This window comes from Micropterus salmoides, unplaced genomic scaffold (assembly GCF_014851395.1).
Source record: "Micropterus salmoides isolate LMB-PRFRI ecotype aquatic unplaced genomic scaffold, ASM1485139v1 Ms_hic_scaffold_14, whole genome shotgun sequence".
NCBI classification, from domain to species: domain Eukaryota; kingdom Metazoa; phylum Chordata; class Actinopteri; order Centrarchiformes; family Centrarchidae; genus Micropterus; species Micropterus salmoides.
Window position 1 is genome coordinate 7,829,800 of NW_024040485.1, and position 18,298 is coordinate 7,848,097.

The following is an 18,298-nucleotide window of genomic DNA, read 5'->3' on the forward strand; positions in this document are numbered from 1 at the left end:
CTGCCCTTGTTTCCGAGTACAGTCCAACATCTCTTCTCGAAATTTTTTATATTAGCATAACATGGACAATATTACGCGTAAGCACGAAATATCAAACGTTATTGCTAAAGTGGGAATATTTTAATGAACTTTACTTTCTCAACTTTGTTTCAGTTTTAGTGCTGAAACCGCTGCCATGATAATGGCAATGTTTTTTTTTTCACGGAAGTGTAGAGCGCATGCGTCCGCGTATAACAGGTTGAGTTTTAAGCACGGAGTGATCTATTTTCATACTAAACGATCTTTATTCTTTAGCGGCACCGGCCAGGAAACCGTGCTGGGCAAAGTTTTCCGCCCTCTTTGTTGTCTTTATTACTGTACCCACACGGTTGTTTTCATAAACCACCATGAGGCGTGCAAGAAGCTCGAGAAACAAAAGTCAGAATGCACAAGAAAATGAAGAAGTCCAGTCAAAAACAGGTGGGTGCTAGTTTCCCGCTGGACGGTTAGCCTGACTGGGCAGCTAGCTGCTGTAAGTTAACTAACGACGTCACGCGTGGTTGTCGGGACATGTAGAGAGCTGGAAAATAAATATTAATTTATGGCCCATGCAGGTTTTACAGTTTCAAAGATTTTTGGAAACCATTTTTGTCTGCCCAGGGTGGCATTTACCTGTTACACGTTGTCAAATTTGTCAATGCCTGCCACTGTCCCATTATTACTACAAACCCAAAGGTCTTGGGAAGCCTAGGTGGATTGTTTATGACTATCACATATTCACTAATTGGCCTTTTAGGTACAACTAGTTAGAACGAATGCAGTCAGTTGTACAACAGCCATGCAGGTTGGTTATAATGTTTAATTTTTGTTGACATTGTTTTAGAGAGGTGATTATTCAACTTTACAGCCATTTAGGAGGCTGTAGTTTGAGGTGCTGTTGAATCAACACTGTTGTGCATTTGTCCAACATGAATCTGTCCAAACCTATGTGCAAATCTGGTTGTGCTTTTCAGACAAAGCATCTTAAGGCCACATATGAGTGGTAACAAAAACAACAAATAATCAGCTTGCTACAGATCTTTTGCATACCATGCTCCCTATTTATGGAATGACCTTCCACAATATTATAGAGAAGCACATTCAGTAGATGTTTTTAAGTCAAGACTGAAAACCTACTTGTTCTCATGTCACTACAGCCTCTCGTAGAATTCGTGTTGGGTCGAGCACCTTTTTATGTTCGCTTAATCTGAAGTTTTTAAATGTTGCTGTTTTATCGTTATCATTCATTTTCTTGCTGTGTTTAACCGTGTGTGTTTTATCTTATTTCATTGTGTCTTCTGTATTTGATCCTGTGTTTTGTAAAGTGTATTGGGACCAAGCAGCACTGTGATTTTATACTGTAAATAAAGTATGATTTGATTTTGATTTGTAAGTGGAAAAACCTTTATTTATTTAATTATTAATATTTTAATATTTATTTAATACCAAAACATAAAGTGCTTTTCCTGCTCACTCTGTTTGTGTTCAGTGTGGCAGTGGGAAGGAGATGAAGGACAGTGGGAACCATACTCTCCTTCAGTCTGCGTCTTATTGGACTCAGCTGTCTCTTCAGGGAAAACCTCTCTCGCTCTGGCTCTGGGCTCTGGGACGGCCTACGAAGTCGACCTGAAGAAGATGGTCCAGATTAATCCTGTCACCAAGTACAAGAGGAAGATTCGCTCTCAGACGGTAAAACCAGGTGCCTGATTTTTCTTTAATTTTCTGCCACAGTACCATTTTATTTTAAATTGTTGTTTAATTTTTTTCATCCCCTCTGCTTGGATTTTTGCTATCAATGTACAATAAAAATAAAACTATGTCAATTTTTCAGTGTCTTGATGTGTCTTCGGGTGTCATGTAGCCAACAATAAATACCATTGTATAACTGGAGTTTTATTAGAGTTACTAGGTAATGTTTTTAGGAAAGACTTTGTGTAGTAGTTAATAGCAGTAGTCATAGTAGAGGTATTAAACAATGTTTTTATTTTGTTCAAATTTTGTATTTGTACATTTTAAAACAAATAAATAACCAAAGGTATTTAAAATGTTTCCTCTGTTGTTTTCTTTTGTTCAGAAAGTTTGGCTGAAGCTGGTGATGTGAATGCTCAAAATGGGAGGACATCTCAAGTTAAAGAGGAAGAGGAGGAGACAGAAAAGCAACCTGCAGCTAAGAGGAGAAAAGGGCAAAGCAAAAAGCAGAGTCAGACAAAAACTGAAGAAATGCCCAAAGAAGTAAAAAGCGAAGGTAAGGTAGATCAAATATTCATGTTTTATATGTTGCTATGTAGAGCCATTAGACACTGAAATTGGATTTTCACTGGTTTTGGGGTAACTGGTGACTCACAAAGAGCAGTAACTATGCTGTCATCATCAAGTGGTTTCTGTTTTTTCAGTTTAAACTGGTTTGAAAGGACATGGTGTACCCAGTACTTCATCTTAGCAGTACTGAGGTTTGTCCTGTCAATGGTTTGTCTCTGATGTTGAACAGAGGTCGTGAGGACGGTGGTCATGAAAGGAAAAGCTCCAGTGGACCCTGAATGCAAAGCCAAACTTGGAAAGGTAAAGTGGCCACACGAGATATGAAACTCACCGTTCACATGCTTGTGGTTTAACACCTGTTTGAAGAGCATTCTTCCAGTTACAGTTCTCCTTGTGAGCGTGACACACATGTTTATGGTGTATTAGACACAAGTATGTTACTAGTCAGTTAAATGTCAGATCTTAAATCTTATAAATGATTGTTGTACCCAGAGCAGCTTCTTAGAAATTTACTTTTGGGTGTGCAGGTCAAGCAAACACTCAATAGGTGTGAACAATATTTCACTGCTGTTATTGATACATTTAATTAGTCATTTATTTTTTAATCTGTGAAAATGGACTGTGTCACTTGTGTTTCACTTGAACCCTTTCCTTAATCATTGTTGTCTTAATAAACTGTACAACAATGATTACATGCAATGTAAATAAAGGAAATAAGAAGTTTACAGGAACAACAGATTCTTCATTTATTCAGGTGCGGTTACCTTCATTTATATTAACTATTAACTTTATAGTAACTGTTCGATTTCTCTTTCAGGCTCATGTTTACAGTGAAGGAAATGATGTTTACGACGTGATGCTAAATCAGGTAAAGTGTTATAATTACAACATCTGCCAAATTAATTAATTAATAAAATATCTCCTAAAATACTGACAGGGAATTTTATTACACTCAAAGCTGGATGTGCTTTTTGATCAAAATTCAAAAGCTGTTTTCATTTCCATTCTGACCACTATTAATAGTTTAATCCATCCATCCGTCGTCAATCGCTTATCCTGCGCACAGGGTCGCGGGGATTAGTAGTTTAATTGAAATTCTAATCACAATTTTTCACCATGGTTTCAGGTTCTTAAATTATATATGAAAAACAGTAATCCAGTGAAGGCTAATAGAGCGAATCGATTTTTAGGCTTGCAGCAAGAACTTTCCGTCTTATTTTGCAGACAAATCTTCAGTTTAACAACAACAAATACTACCTGATCCAGCTGTTGGAGGACGACACCTCCAAGGTTTACAGTGTGTGGTTAAGATGGGGCAGAGGTGAGTTCATGTTTGTATTTATTTACGCAGACAAATAACAGGTCTACAGATCTTTGGAAGATCTTTTCTAAAATGTAAACCAGCTGACTACATTTTTTTGGGTGGTTTCTTCACTGTTTTGTTTTTTCAGTTGGAAAAGTGGGTCAAAACAGTCTGACAGCCTGTGGAGGAGACTTGCTGAAAGCCAAAGATTTCTTCAAGAAAAAGTGAAATTGTGCAATTAAAAAAAATATTTCTGGATGTCTAATTGAAGTGAATGTAGTATAATTCTAAAACTTGTTTGTTTTGCCTCAGGTTCTTTGATAAGACCAAGAATGAGTGGGAACACCGAGCGACTTTTGAGAAAGTAGCAGGGAAATACGACATGGTGTTCATGGACTACAGCACGAATGAAAAGGCAAGGAACCATCGACTCACAGTATAAATATCGCTTCAGCATCTTTGTAATTAGGACTTGACACATTTCACTGTTCCAGAAGGAGAACCAGACCACAGTGGATGCTGTTCCCAAAAAGAGGATCTCCAAGCTGGATGTGAAGATCCAGTCGCTCCTGGAGCTAATCTGTGACCTCAAAGCCATGGAGGAGTGTGTGCTGGAGATGAAGTTTGACACCCGGAAAGCCCCTCTAGGTCAGTCTGACAGAATCAAAATCACAACAGAAATGTACCACAATTTGACCTGTTATACTCTTTTAATTTCTCCTAACAACATTCCCAGAAAATAAAATTTTATATAGAGCACATAGAGTATTTAAAAATATTTAAGTTGCTATGATGTGATCCAAAGATGAAATAAAACAAGTTCTCAAGGTCATCATTTTAACTCTAATTGCGCCACCTGACTGTATGAGTAGGTGAAAAACATGTGACCAGTATTTATAATCCTTTTATTGTTGTACCTCACGTTTCAAATTGTATTTGTATTTCTACTTTCAGGCAAGCTGACCTCAGAGCAGATCCGTGCAGGCTACACGGCGCTGAAGAAAATCGAGACATGTTTGAAGAAGAAGGGCAGCAGTCGGGAGCTGCTTGAAGCATGCAACCAGTTCTACACCCGCATCCCTCATGACTTTGGGTAGGGAATATGTGCCTGTACACAGTTAGAGAGAGATTTACTAAATGTGTTGGGAAATTAATGTATGTATGAGTTGATCTCTGTCTTGTTGTAACTTAAAGATGTTATTTTACAGGTTGAAAACTCCTCCAATCATTCGTACAGAAGATGAGCTGAAGGAAAAGATTGCATTGTTGGAGGTAAAGGGCTCTTTCATTAAATGAGGTCTACACTCTGTTTATGTCTTCACTTAAGTCTATGGTCCATACTATATCTATATATTTCTTTCTGTCTTCTTTCTTTTTATCAGGCACTAAGTGACATTCAGATAGCGGTGAAAATGGTTCAGTCCAGTGAAGACAGTGACGAACATCCTCTGGACAGACAGTACAGCTCCCTCCAGTGCAAACTGGAGCCTCTGGACTCCAGCTGCCATGAGTACAAGGTTTACAGCGTTTACAGCGTTTTGCTACTTATAACTGTTCAGAGACCACTGATTGACCAAATAGTAAACTGAATGAAACTTGAGCTGCAATAAAATCCAGAAGATTGATGTGTAACCAGTGTTGTTTCACTGTAAACCTTCCTTGTCTCTGTGTGAAGGTGATAGAAAAGTATCTACAATCCACTCACGCCCCTACCCACTGTGACTACACCATGACGGTGCTTGACATCTTCTCAGTGGACAGAGAGGGGGAGAGGAACAACTTCCTCTCACAGTTACACAACAGGTAATACACACAGGGCTTAGTGTTTGTATAAATTGTGAATCCATCTGTTGGCTTTGATACAGATGTTAAGCTGTATGTGCTGTGCTTCTTTGAAATCTGCATTGCTGCAAAGTTTCATATATGCCTGCATAATGTCTGACAGTTATTTAACAGCCCACTGTCTGTCTGTCTTGTCTACCAGGACTCTGTTGTGGCACGGTTCCCGTCTGTCTAACTGGGTCGGCATCCTCAGTCAAGGGCTCCGAGTGGCCCCACCAGAAGCTCCTGTCACCGGTTACATGGTAGGATGGACAGAAAAATACATCAATATACTGTTTTTCATTTGATTCGTACAATCCATAAATAAAATAAATACGGACAATATTTCATTTGATTATCTTTTCATGTGACAACACTGAAGAAATGACACTTAGACTGTACAGCTTGTATAACGGTGTAAATTTGCTGTCCCCTCAAAATAACTCATCACACAGCCATTAATGTCTATACTGCTGACAACAAATGTGAGAACACCCTAAAGTGAAAATGTCCAAATTGGGCCCAAAGTGTCAATATTTTGTGTGGCCACCATTTTTTTTCCAGCACTGCGTGAACCCTTTTGGGCATGGAGGTCACCAGAGCTTCACAGGTCGCCACTGGAGTCCTCTTACACCTGAGTAACACTAACGAGTCACATGACACCAGGGAGGGAAAATGGCTAATTGCGCCCAATTTGGACATTTTCATACTCACTTCATTACATCATTACAGCTCTGGTGAATAAGATTCTCGTATCTGTTTAAACCCACGTTCTTGACCAGTTAATCACCTTGACAAACCAATGCCTTTCTGAGCTAAGAACATTTAAAACCATACCGCTATACAAATTAACATATAAATGTTGAAAATGTTTGAATTGTAGTGCTGAAGATCTGTTTATTATATGTGAGAAAGGAACTGTTTGATAGACAGATAGATAATACTCAACAAGATGTATGTTGCATGATTGACACGGCATCTAAGAAGCACCCAAAGCTTATTTTACAATTGAAACCTCTACATTTTTCAATAGGTGATGATTATGCTTAAAATCTTTGAATGAAATTATCCATACACTATAGGTACTTTTTCAATACGGCAATCTATTTTTTTATTCCAGTAATAATAACTTCTCTTTCATCTAGTTTGGAAAAGGCCTCTACTTTGCTGACATGTCGTCAAAGAGTGCGAACTACTGCTTTGCTAATCAGCACAACCAAGTTGGACTGCTGCTACTGAGTGAGGTGAGTTGATTAGTTACTATTTCAGATTATCAAGTCAAGGTCTCCTCACTATACCAAAATGTACCAGCGTACTTCATTCTTTATTTTCCTAACTCCACATGAAATAACAGCGTCTTCTTTTAAATGCAGACTAAAAACGCATCTTTTTTACAGGTACAATTTGCTTTTTAGAATAAGTATTATCATTATAATTCCCTTTTTAATAATATTTAAATTTTTAATTCAATTTTATCAAATTCAATTTAGTATATTTAAAGTTTCTGGATTTCTGGTTTCTAGAACAAAAACAACTTTAAGCCATTTTTTATAATATTTATTACTGTGACTGTCTGTTGTGATTTTTTTAGACACTGATAATGTGTTTTCTCTTGATTGTGTCTCACTAGGAGTGTGCGAACATGCATTGTTTACAATAATATCTTAATTGTTGTTTTAACGATGTGTAAGCAGGCTTACGAGTTGGCTGTATCACTCACTTTTCAAAAAACACCTTGTCTGTGCATATACTGCGTCATGAATGCGGTACATGTGTGGTAGAGTTAAACAAACCAAAAAATTCATGCCTAAAGTTAAAAATGAGTGAACAAACAGCGGCAGAATATAAAACACTGACACCATCAGAATTTGCATCATTAGATTGAATTAGACTAGGTGTGGATCAACCTCACTGACATGGAGGTGGTTCAGCTTTGAAAAGACGGATGTTCCTCAAAAGACTTCAGTCTGCAAACTGTGTCAAAAATCGGTTGCTGTTAAAGACCAACAACTAATAATCGCACAGAAACTCAAGAATATGAAAAGCTTCGAGTTGAGCAGCCCTGATCCAGCCAAGGTACCAGCACAAAAACAAACTCTGGTCTAATTATCATTATTGACAAACCAGAAAATATTGAGATATCATTTTATCAGTATCGCACACCCCTACTCACACCTGCTTTTTGTTACCTGTATTTCTACTAATACTAAGCTGCTGTCATGCAGCACTGTTTTAATGCCCACCCTTTGTGTCTGTGTGTATTTTGCAGGTCGCTCTGGGAGACTGTAACGAGCTGCTGGATGCCGACTACGAAGCCAGCAATCTGCCTGCTGGAAAACACAGCACAAAGGGCCTGGGACAGACTGGACCTGACCCCAAAAACTCAGTCACTCTGTTAGTCTGTCTCATTACACTGATATATTTCATACAGGCCAAACATCGATTTAATTGTGCTCACTGTTACACAACAAAAATCATTACATTATCTGAGAGCTTGATTAATCACAAAAGCTAAGAAAGATTTGTGTTGATGAGCACAGATGAGAATAAAACATCATAATTACAAATATTACAAGAGGTAACCCCTAAAGAGTCTCTATTGGCTTTGAAGACTACTTTCTTTAACTGCTACTTTGAGATTTATAGTTATCTGACAAAACATATTTTTGAAATAACCATAATCACCGGCGTTTTCTGATGTGTCCTGCTCAGCTAACTGTAAAATAATATCAAATTTCATATATGTTTATGTTTATAAAGGGGAAATGTCAGATAGGTTTATGGGCAATGATTAGTCGATTGAACCACAATTAACGGGCAACCATTTTGATAATTGATTAAGTCATTTTGGAGCAAAAACATTGTATGGTTCTAGGGTTCTCAAATGTGAGAATTTGCTGCTTTTCTCCGTCTTATAGTAAACTAAATATATTTGGACTTTGGATATTTGATGAGGTTGCCTTGTGCTGTACGATGTTGTGATGGATTGTTCACTGTTATGTGATATTTTATAGACGATTAATTGAGAAAATATTTGGAAGATTAATTGATAATGAAAATAATCATTAGTTGCATTGATAATTGATAGAATTGATAGACGGGAATATTTTATCAATTAATCCTTTTTTGAGTAAATTTTTAAGCAAATATGCCAAAATTCTTCTGGTTCCAGCTTCTCCACTATGAATATTTGCTGGTCTCATGTCTTCTATGATAATAAACTGAATATCTTTGGGTTACGGACTGATGGTCACAGAAAACGGGATCTTTGAAGACAACATCTTAGATACAGGGATAGGCTTTTTTTTTAAAGCATTTTCTAAACACAACGACTAATCAATTAATATTGTAATATAGTGAAAATAAGTGTTAGATTAATCAATAACAAAGAAATAATCATTAGTTGCATGCCTATCTATGAATATATTTCACATTACAGCCAACCAATTTCCAAAGAATCATAATAATTGTTTAGATTTCCCACCTTCCTGTCTCTGGAAGTTTTCATATTGTGCAACCTTTCAGTGTTACGGACTGAAACTAGTGACTCTGAAATGTAGGAAATCAATCTAAAAACTGTTCTTAGAAATAGTCCACCAGCATGACCCTTAAATAAATGCATCTTTTCATGTCTTTCTCAGGGACGGTGTGACCGTGCCAATGGGGCCGGGGGTGAAGACTGGGGTGGGTAAACACAACGCTTACTCCCTCCTGTACAATGAGTTCATTGTTTACAACCCTGCCCAGACTCGCATGAGGTACCTGCTGCGGGTCAAATTCAACTACTCTTCATTGTGGTGAGGCTGTGAAAAACGGTGTGCTATGATTTTGGGGGAATTGCTGTCCACAAAGCAGCGATGATACAACACTCACGTCATTCTTTGTGTACAGTTAGACTATTCAATTCTTTAATATGGGTAGAAGATGAAAATGAATACATGTGAGACAGTATGAAGAAAATAAGCTGAACATTTTGCACTACTTGTTCTATCATGTATCATGTTTGTGTAAGCTGTATTGTATCACATGTTACGTATTGCAACATTCATTGCATGTGCTGTATGAAACACAAATGGCCTTTTGGATCGACAGGATTATCTGTGTCTGACTGTAATGACATAACAAAATGATTTGGAAGTTCTTTAGGCAGGTTTGACATGAACCTTTATACTGAATCAAAAAACTAGAATGCCTTAAGTTGTTATGGTAATTGTTGGGTTAATGTTTTTATATAGGTAACATGTAATGCACAACAACAAATACAATACAACACATTTTTAATATCAATTTTTATTTATGTAAAACTGAGACAAAGACAAGATTCTGTAAAAACATTGAAAGTCATTAATTCATTGTCACTTAGAACAGGATGCAGTTACAGTATATAAATTAAAATGATGATAATAATAAAGGAACTTTTTCATTGTGGGTACAGTTTGGAGTGTGTGTCTGTGTGTATTTTGTGTAGTTAGTTTCATCTCCTCCCCAGCAGGTAGAGGAAGATGAGGACTATGTCCAGATAGATCATGAGAGCAGCGTTGATGTATTCCTCTGGATCCAGACGGTAACTCATCGTCCCCATCATCATCTGACAGTCGATCATCAGGAACTGAGACAGATAGACGGGAAGGGAGGGAGAGGAGGAGAGGAAGATTTAAGAAAGGGTGAAATGTTACTACCAGATAACTTATGGTGAATAATGACATGTTATTTTTTTTGGAAGACATTTTTTACATGTCTCAGTAGGAAAAAGCTCCATCCGTCACATTGTCATGATAAACCTAGGACAATTTAATCTGCAGGCAGCAATGTCAGTGTCGCTGCTGTGGAACGATGTTAGCGCTTCCCCTCGTGAGTTTTGAGAGGTTGGTGAAAAAGGTAATTTGAAGCACTAAATGTACTCAGTCATCGTCTTTACTAAATGTTAACGTGTTTCTCCCATCCTAAATGACAGCAAATCTAATCTAAAACATTACTGGCTAGCGTAACTATATCCTGTTTTACTGTAGAGAATAATGCTGTTAAATGTTCTGAAATCTACAGCATAACCCAATGTATTTTTATATTTTATTCATTAAATAATGTTTCCATCTAAAACAACATGTTAAAGGCTAAAATAACCGTGGATATTAGATTTTACTCTGCATGGAATGATGGAATCATACATGACTCTTTGTTTTGATATTGTCGTTATATATAGTTATATCATTATATATAAAACTGCATTCAGACCAAAATGTGCCCAGTGACATTTAGTGCGGTTAAAAGCAAGGGGGACAGGAAATACTGTGGGTTGTAAACATAAGCTGTGGGCCAAACCCATACAACTTACTAATTCCGAATTTAATGTTTCTGTAAATGTTCTCACTAACAATCCCACAATGCAATGCTTCACATTTTATAGACACAAGTTACTATTGTTACTATATCCAGCCCTACACCTGCCAGTGTGAGGATGACTGAGTTGAATGATGAATGAGTTGTTGCGTGCTTTTGTTTTTTCACGATTGGACTATTGTAATGCACTAGTTACTGGTCTACCCAACAAATATGTATTAATAGGCTGCAACTTATACAAAATGCGTCAAGAATTTTAACTAAAACTGGAATGAGAAAACACATGACTCCAGTTTTAGCTTCTCTGCACTGGCTTCCTGAAGCATTTAGAGTTAATTTTAAAGTTATTTTACTTTATTACTTCATTGTTTAGCACCTTCTTATCTATCCGACGTATTATCTGATTAAATTCTAACTCGCTCTCTCAGATCCTCTGGTGCTGGACTGCTTAATGTATCAAGAATGAAAAGTAAAAAGATTTGGTGAAGCAGCTCCTCTGTTTTATGCATTAATGGTTTGGAACAGACTTCCTTTACAAATAAGAGAAGCTACCTGTGTAGATAGTTTTAAGAAGTAGCACAAGACCTACTTTTATGCTTTTGCTTTTAACTGATTAAACTCATTTTTATTTATATATGTATTTGACGTATAGCCCTGTTTGCTACCCTTTTCCCGTTTAAAGTCATTGTTATATGCTGCTGTTCATGAAAGCACCTGTGGGAGTGCGGAAACTTTAATGTGTCTGATATAGAAGCATTTTCTTTTTCTTTGCTGCTGTTCACAAGTCACAAGGTTAAATGTCAAAACAAAACAAAAGTACTGTAAATGAAGTGGAACTGTGTGACGACACAGTGAACCTCACATACAGCTTCCTTAATCTCACAGAGGAATCCAAAGCGGTGGTGGTGGACAGTTTTAGTCTTCTGAGTCTTCAAATCGAATCGAATCCAGTTCCCTCAAAAGAGACCTTTAGAAGGTATTAAAAAGTCTTGAATTTTATTTACAAAAGGTCTTGAATATTTCTTCTTGCCGTAGACAGTAACAAAAAATTTTTTGTATGTGGCTGCAGTTGGTCAGGAGATGTTACACATCTAGAAACTACAAGTGAAACTAGTGCAAACGTGGAGTTCCAGTCGCCATCAGACCTGTAGCAATCACTACTGCGAGCTAGGCCACAGTAACTAGGAAACACATTGGCTCATAATGGGCAAGTGTTTTAATTTAAGCATCAATTTTCTGCCACATATCTGGGTCAAGGTCACATTAATTGATTCATATATTACTAGCAAGTGTTGTGATATACAGCTGGGAAGTACTGACAAAAATGTGATATAAATATGTAATAAATTAATGTACTTAATAATTAATTGTAGGCCTTATTGTCCATACTTCCGTCTTTCTTTGATCAGTATGACTGGGAAAAGGGTATTAAATTGCCTTGTACTTTGCCGAATACTTTTGGAAGGGGCTGTTTTTTCATGTTGTGGTCTTTGTTAAGGGAAATCGTACAAATTAATTTGCGACGCAGTTCTAACAGTTTGTGTTTGGCCTTTTCCTCTTTCAGTGTAACAGTGCCCCTGCACACAAAGCCAGCTCTATTAAGAAATGTTTTTTAAAGTTTGGTGTGGAAGAACTTGGCCCGCACAGAGCCCTGACCTCAACCGTATCGAACACCTTCGGGATGAAAGCCTTCCCAGAAGAGTGGAAACTGTTGCAGCTGCAAAGGGGAGGGAGGGAGGCAACTCCATATTAATGCCTCTGGATTTAGAATGGGATGCCATGAAAGTAACGTGTAGGTGTCTCAATACTTTTGTCCATATAGTGTATGTGTATCTGATATGGTTTTGTTCTCTCTATGCAGCAACAGGGCACAGGGAAGTGCTGTTTAAGTATTATTTATACACCTCTTTAGATAGTAGTATTATTATCATGGTATATATTGTTCTTTTTCCCCTACCAGTGAATACAGCAGGGCACCCAGACATCCATAGGCGATTTGGGAGATGTAGGAGTAGTAGAAGGTACAGAAGAACCCAAACATCAAGATGTCCACGGCCAGAATCAGCAAAATACCATAGCAAATAGTGAAATCATAACGAGTCTGCAAAAGACACATTAGACATTAGTACATTCAGTACTTAATTTAATATGATTTAATTAAATACAGCTGTTTTCAAGTACAATTTAATTATTTGTCAATATATGTTCTTTACAATAAAAGAAAACAAATATCCCAGACAATAGATGACATATATTGACCAATACACATAAAAGTGCATATGTAAAATTGTGTATTTAAATGTATTTAAATGCATGTTAAATTTGTTTATATATTTAACGATTGCACAGCCTACCTCCACACCCTGGGCAAACATACACATTAGTATTTGAATATTTTTTATTTTAATTCATTATTATTATTCATTATAATAAAAGAATATGTATATTATATATATTCTTATCCTATTATTCTTTAGTGCATACCAGCCTTATAGCACAGTTTGCCACCTTTCATTTTACTGCACAAAATGAGCATGTGAGAAATAAAACCTTGTTTTATAAAGTAAAATCTTGTTATAACGAAGTAGAATGTAATTTCGAGCGTTGAGTTGAAGATTGGATTCCTAACCCTGTATCTAATATTGGATTTGTATTTAACTACTTAAATTCAACCCCTTTTTTAATAAGTCCTTGAGTATAAAGTGATATACTGAACCTGCTTTCTTGTTTAGTCCAAAAAATATCTTTTGCTTGTACAATGGATTCAGCTGAGTAAGAACAGCTGTAATAGAGAACACATTTAGATAGCTACAGATCATATAAATATCCAATTAATCTTATATATTTTCTTCGATAATTGTTATAGTCCTTATAATGTATGAAATATTTCAATAGTAAAAGATCAATCTGTTCAAAATAATTGCTGATTAAATTTCTGTTAAGCAACCTATCAATTAATTGACCAATCGTTTCAGGTCTACATTCACATTCTGCCTCCTCTGATACCATTTTGGTGTCTCACCTGTGCAGAGTATGCAATGATTGCGACAGAAATGGCCAGCGTTGATCCCATAGTGATGACCACAGCAGTGGTGTTGTGGAAGGAGGCAATGGTTCCCACCACGTATGACAAGCTCAGGGTGATCACGACCTGTGGGCACAAAATTCACTGTATTAAACATTTCCAATATCACCTGAGACAGCTTTTTCCCCCCATAGTTTGCTTGTTTGATAGTTTAACTACTTCAGAGAATCTCTTGTTATGTCTTCAGATAGCTACAGTCCTTTATAGATCTTGTTGAAAAAAAAAGAAGTTAAGTGTAGACATTTTTTTTTTACCAGAAACCCTGGTGGGCGAGTATTTAGTGTGTGTATTTAACGATCACAACACAGGAAGAGCCTGTCCTAATTTAACAGACCAACAAAACCTCAACAGCTCACAGTGAATCTGTGAGCATGTGAACTCAACTTTCATTTGGTAGTCGGTGAAAACAGACTTACTGGTAATGTACCAGTTTCTCAGAGCCCATTTAAATATTACACTTTTCTGTCCGGGATGTGACTGTGTGACCTCAGTGCTTCATATCCAATATATATTTCCTTTCCTACAAAGCTATGATTCTTTTATCATATTGTCAGGGTTAAATGTCCTTTTGGTCTATTATTGAAATGTTTAGCTGTATATTTTTATTATAAGCACCTCTGACAGTATCTAAATTGTGCAAAATTAATATCCCCATTTGTTATTTGGGATTTTATGCTCCTATATATATATGTAACCCACCAGTCCCACAATGTTCCAGGGGTGACGCCGACTGAAGGACTGGCAGCAGGTGAGGGCGATGGCGACAACGGCGAAGATGATGAAGGAGCTGATGTAGGCCCACAGGTTGTCCTGCACCGCCTCTTTGACCACGCTGGAGAAGGTGAACACACACACCACACTGAAGGTGAACAGCAGCTGGAGAGTCAGGATGCTGAACACCTGCACAGGGAAACATTATTATTATAATTTATAAAAAAAAGGGATCACTCCATTCTGCACAATAAAAGCATGTGGCCACACTGGACAACCAACTTATACTATCTTATAGGTGTATATAAATGTTTTCGAGAAAAACAGTTTTGATGTTGACACTCATGATCTTTGACTGTTGTGATTTATCTTGTCCAAGCATTCAGATTGGCACATGGAAAGATTACTGAGTTAACTCAGTTAATTTGGAAAAGATTTAAATAATTACTTAATAGAGAAAAAAAATCATATATATATATATATATATATTAATTAATTAATTAATTAATTGTGTTACCATTGCGAGACACTTGGCATGTACAGTCTCATTGTTGTCTTTCAAACAGCCATGATGCATTCTGTTACGATAAAACAAGACACTGAACCTCCACCTGCTTGATCAATTGATGGTTTTTAAATCAAGGTGAGTTTATGCTTTTCATTTCTTAGTCCTGACCCCCGAAAACAAAGCAATGTCTATTTTCGACTTCTTTTCACAAGTTGTATATGCCCACGAGAGATTGTTCCTTCTCAGACTCATTTATTTTAATCATTTTTAGAGGCCTGAGGAGGTAAACGTGTGATCCCTGAAATTTCTCTTACGACTCTTTAAGAGGGCCCTGACACCGGGTTGGGAAATTCTGTTGAAGGATAATACGCCCATGGCAAAATATGAACACACCAAATACTGTTTACACCTTAAATCAAACATATTTCACAAAGATTACTTGTCATCAGTCCCAATAAATACAGATATTCCTGAAGTCAACTGCCAAAAGCTCAAGAGTTGTACAAACCTTTCTAACAAACCCTCTTCTCACTGTCTTGTCATCAAAAGAAGATGATGCTATAGGTGTGTCTGATGGGGCCTCCGGGCTTATGTCGCGGAAAGACTCATAGGTAGTGGTAGGCTGATAGACAGGGGTTGTGTCGACTTTGGGTGGAGGGTACTCTGCTGGGGCTCCAGAGTAAGGTGGAGGTTGCTGCTCTTGGTATGACGGCGGTGGTGCGGACACATCATTACCAGGAGCGTCCTGTGTCTCTTCAGATTTGATGTGGTCCACTGAGTCTGACATTCTGGAGGGCCAAAAACAAAGTTCAGTCAAATAAAGAGATGCAGCTTGTGCAAAAGTTGATATTGTCAACGTGGTGTAAGCCTGAGTGCAGGTGAAACTAGTCCATGTTGTAGATCTCTTCAGTCATCAGTGGTCAGTCATTGATGAGAAAAGAATGTGGGGGGGAGAAAAAAACAGCAGAAATGCCTGTCTGTTGCGGTTTTATTTGGTGAAACACTGGTAATTTTTCAATACCTGCCTTTCAGCATGTACAGAGTTGGTTTCATCAGATCAGGATTTTTTAAACACAACCAACCTGTTGCTAAGTTGTTGCCCAAGAATGGTGTAACCTTTAGGAAGTAAAACTTGAGCCCTCCTCATCAGTGTGGCGTCGTGTCAATTAGTTTCAAAAAAGAAATGAGTTCTTGGATTCATGAGTTTTCCAAGATTCACGATACCCTATAAAAATCCATAGATTTTATCCAAGGTTGAAAACACTGCAGAAAGTTATAGTTACCAGACAATGAGCCTTTTGACTTGTGACAGGTGTTTCTAATGAAAGTGTCCCTGTAAGTCACGACAGTGTGACAGCATGAATACTGCCCTGAAAACTGAAGCAGCTAAACAGAAGTCAGCCTTCATTCATTTTATTTCTTACATTTAACTGTGACGTCAAATGTTTTCTACAAAAGTAGTAGTAGAAATAATGTGAAACCACACTTTACTAAACCTTTAAACAAGAGAGGTTCATGCAGATATGGTAGCAAATAAATAGCACCTCTGACATTTTGAGGGTTTTTTTACAGGAAGAGATTTGACAGTATATTTATATTTAAATTTTTTTGTGTGGCAGAGATGTCAGCGATGTTGTGTAGACTTACCTAGTTTTACCTACATATATTTGGATGAACTGGTAAGTGTTTTTGGAGCATTAAACATTGAACTATGTGTTGAAGGCAGTAGGGTTCCACAGTGAACAGAGACACATTTTTTTCTTCCCCTGATGAATTAAGTCAAATGAATATGAATAAAATTAGCTTAACAGATCCGTTGTTGCAGTTATATTTCCTGCTTCAGTTAGACGAAGGAATCCCTTCACTTAAATCACACAAGATATCTGATATATGTAAGTGTTTGGGGTTTTTTTGGCAGGTGTTTTGAGGTGTCTATCACCTCAAACCTCAGCAAATAAAACCGAACAGTATCTCCATAAAGATATTATAATAGATAAATTACAAAATATATATTTTTTGTGATTTGCGTAAAAATACCTTTTATATGATAACTACACAGAAAATGTTTGTTGTCTTGTGCTATTTACTGGTATTTTTGACAAGCAAGCAAAGCAGAGTAAACAGAAGTAAAGTAAGAGTGCAAAGTTAGTGTTCTGCTTACCTTTTCTGCAGGATTGTAGTTGTTTTCTGAGAACAATTATAGTCCAACACCACACAGGAGGAGATCTAACAAAGCACTTCTTGTGTGGAAGGGGTTCTTTATTTGATCAACCTGTGGTGTAATTTCCCTTCCTGAAAGCATGAAGTGAAGAAAAAAAAATCCCTGTTTGCAAGGACTGAATGCAGAAATGGGAAACTCCACCGTTGCAAGTAAGAGGCCATCAAAGTGGGGTGTGGGGACTTCCAGGGGTCCCCATGTCAGTTCAACAGGGTCCACACCTAAATCTGGCTGTCCAGACTTGAAAGTATACTTGCATACATACATATAAATTGTGCTTTTCACACTGTGTCAGTGTGTCACTTTTTGCCAGCTCAGTACAAAAAAATCACATGGGACAATTTAGGACACATTATAATCTAATTTGTGTCTAGGAATACTTGAGCTGAATGTTTAGGGACCCCACTGCTGTCACCTGCCAGGCAGATTGTCATTGTAATAATAGATGTGTAACCTGTTTCCAGACCTCTGAATCATTGACCTCGTCTCAGATGTTTTTCAGAAATTCAAACTGAAAGTGGGAATGTGAATTCAGTCTGATTACAGGATCAGGCTGTGTGTGTGTATTGTTTGTGCCAACACTACACAGTGTATTTCAATCAGATCAGTCATTTAAGAGTATGGCTCCCTACTAATTTTATTAAAATGTTATTCTTGAATTTGGAACCATCAGTTGACAAGAAAAACAAAATCTCGGTAGCTCTCAGTAGGTGTACTGGAGCTTTTAATGGTGTCACACGATGTTAGTCACCATGTGGAGTTTTCTCTTTTGTCACGAAATAGATGTTCAAAATTAATTTTTTTAAAATTTTGTCCATGTTGGTTTAAAATGTTTAAAGTGAACTTTTATTTTTACATTTGAAACCGCAGGGAACACAGCTGAAGATCATGTGGTACCAACGAATCTCCAGAACAGCCACTGCGTGGGTGAAATACATACATTTACTAAGGTTTTTTAAAATGTAACTATAATTTATTTTGTCTTTGCTCACGTTTGTAAAATGTAACTGTCTCTTTACAGCGTCATTTGAAAGTTAG

At 37.2% G+C, this 18,298-nt stretch overlaps 2 protein-coding genes across 3 annotated transcripts; one reads left to right on the forward strand and one right to left on the reverse strand.

The window, feature by feature from the left end:
* The first annotated feature begins 279 nt into the window (after nt 1-279).
* parp2 (poly (ADP-ribose) polymerase 2) lies at nt 280-9,840 on the forward strand. Of its 2 annotated transcripts, none has more exons than XM_038717441.1 (17): nt 280-459; nt 1,508-1,717; nt 2,093-2,263; nt 2,507-2,577; nt 3,095-3,145; nt 3,502-3,598; nt 3,729-3,804; nt 3,893-3,995; nt 4,075-4,228; nt 4,535-4,673; nt 4,789-4,852; nt 4,963-5,097; nt 5,256-5,383; nt 5,565-5,664; nt 6,547-6,645; nt 7,671-7,795; nt 9,043-9,840. In XM_038717441.1, exons 1-17 carry the CDS (start codon nt 387-389, stop codon nt 9,200-9,202), a joined length of 1,956 nt encoding a protein of 651 aa, XP_038573369.1. In that variant the 5' UTR covers nt 280-386; the 3' UTR covers nt 9,203-9,840. The 2 variants fall into 2 exon arrangements, with proteins under 2 accessions (XP_038573369.1, XP_038573370.1); XM_038717442.1 differs by having other exon boundaries at nt 4,078-4,228.
* On the reverse strand, nt 9,674-17,359 carry si:ch211-284o19.8 (protein lifeguard 1). Its single transcript, XM_038717443.1, has 6 exons — nt 17,204-17,359; nt 15,551-15,830; nt 14,523-14,723; nt 13,761-13,889; nt 12,696-12,839; nt 9,674-10,010 (listed from the first exon to the last, which is right to left on the reverse strand). Exons 2-6 carry the CDS (start codon nt 15,827-15,829, stop codon nt 9,876-9,878), a joined length of 888 nt encoding a protein of 295 aa, XP_038573371.1. The 5' UTR covers nt 15,830; nt 17,204-17,359; the 3' UTR covers nt 9,674-9,875.
* Between the last annotated feature and the right edge of the window lie 939 nt (nt 17,360-18,298).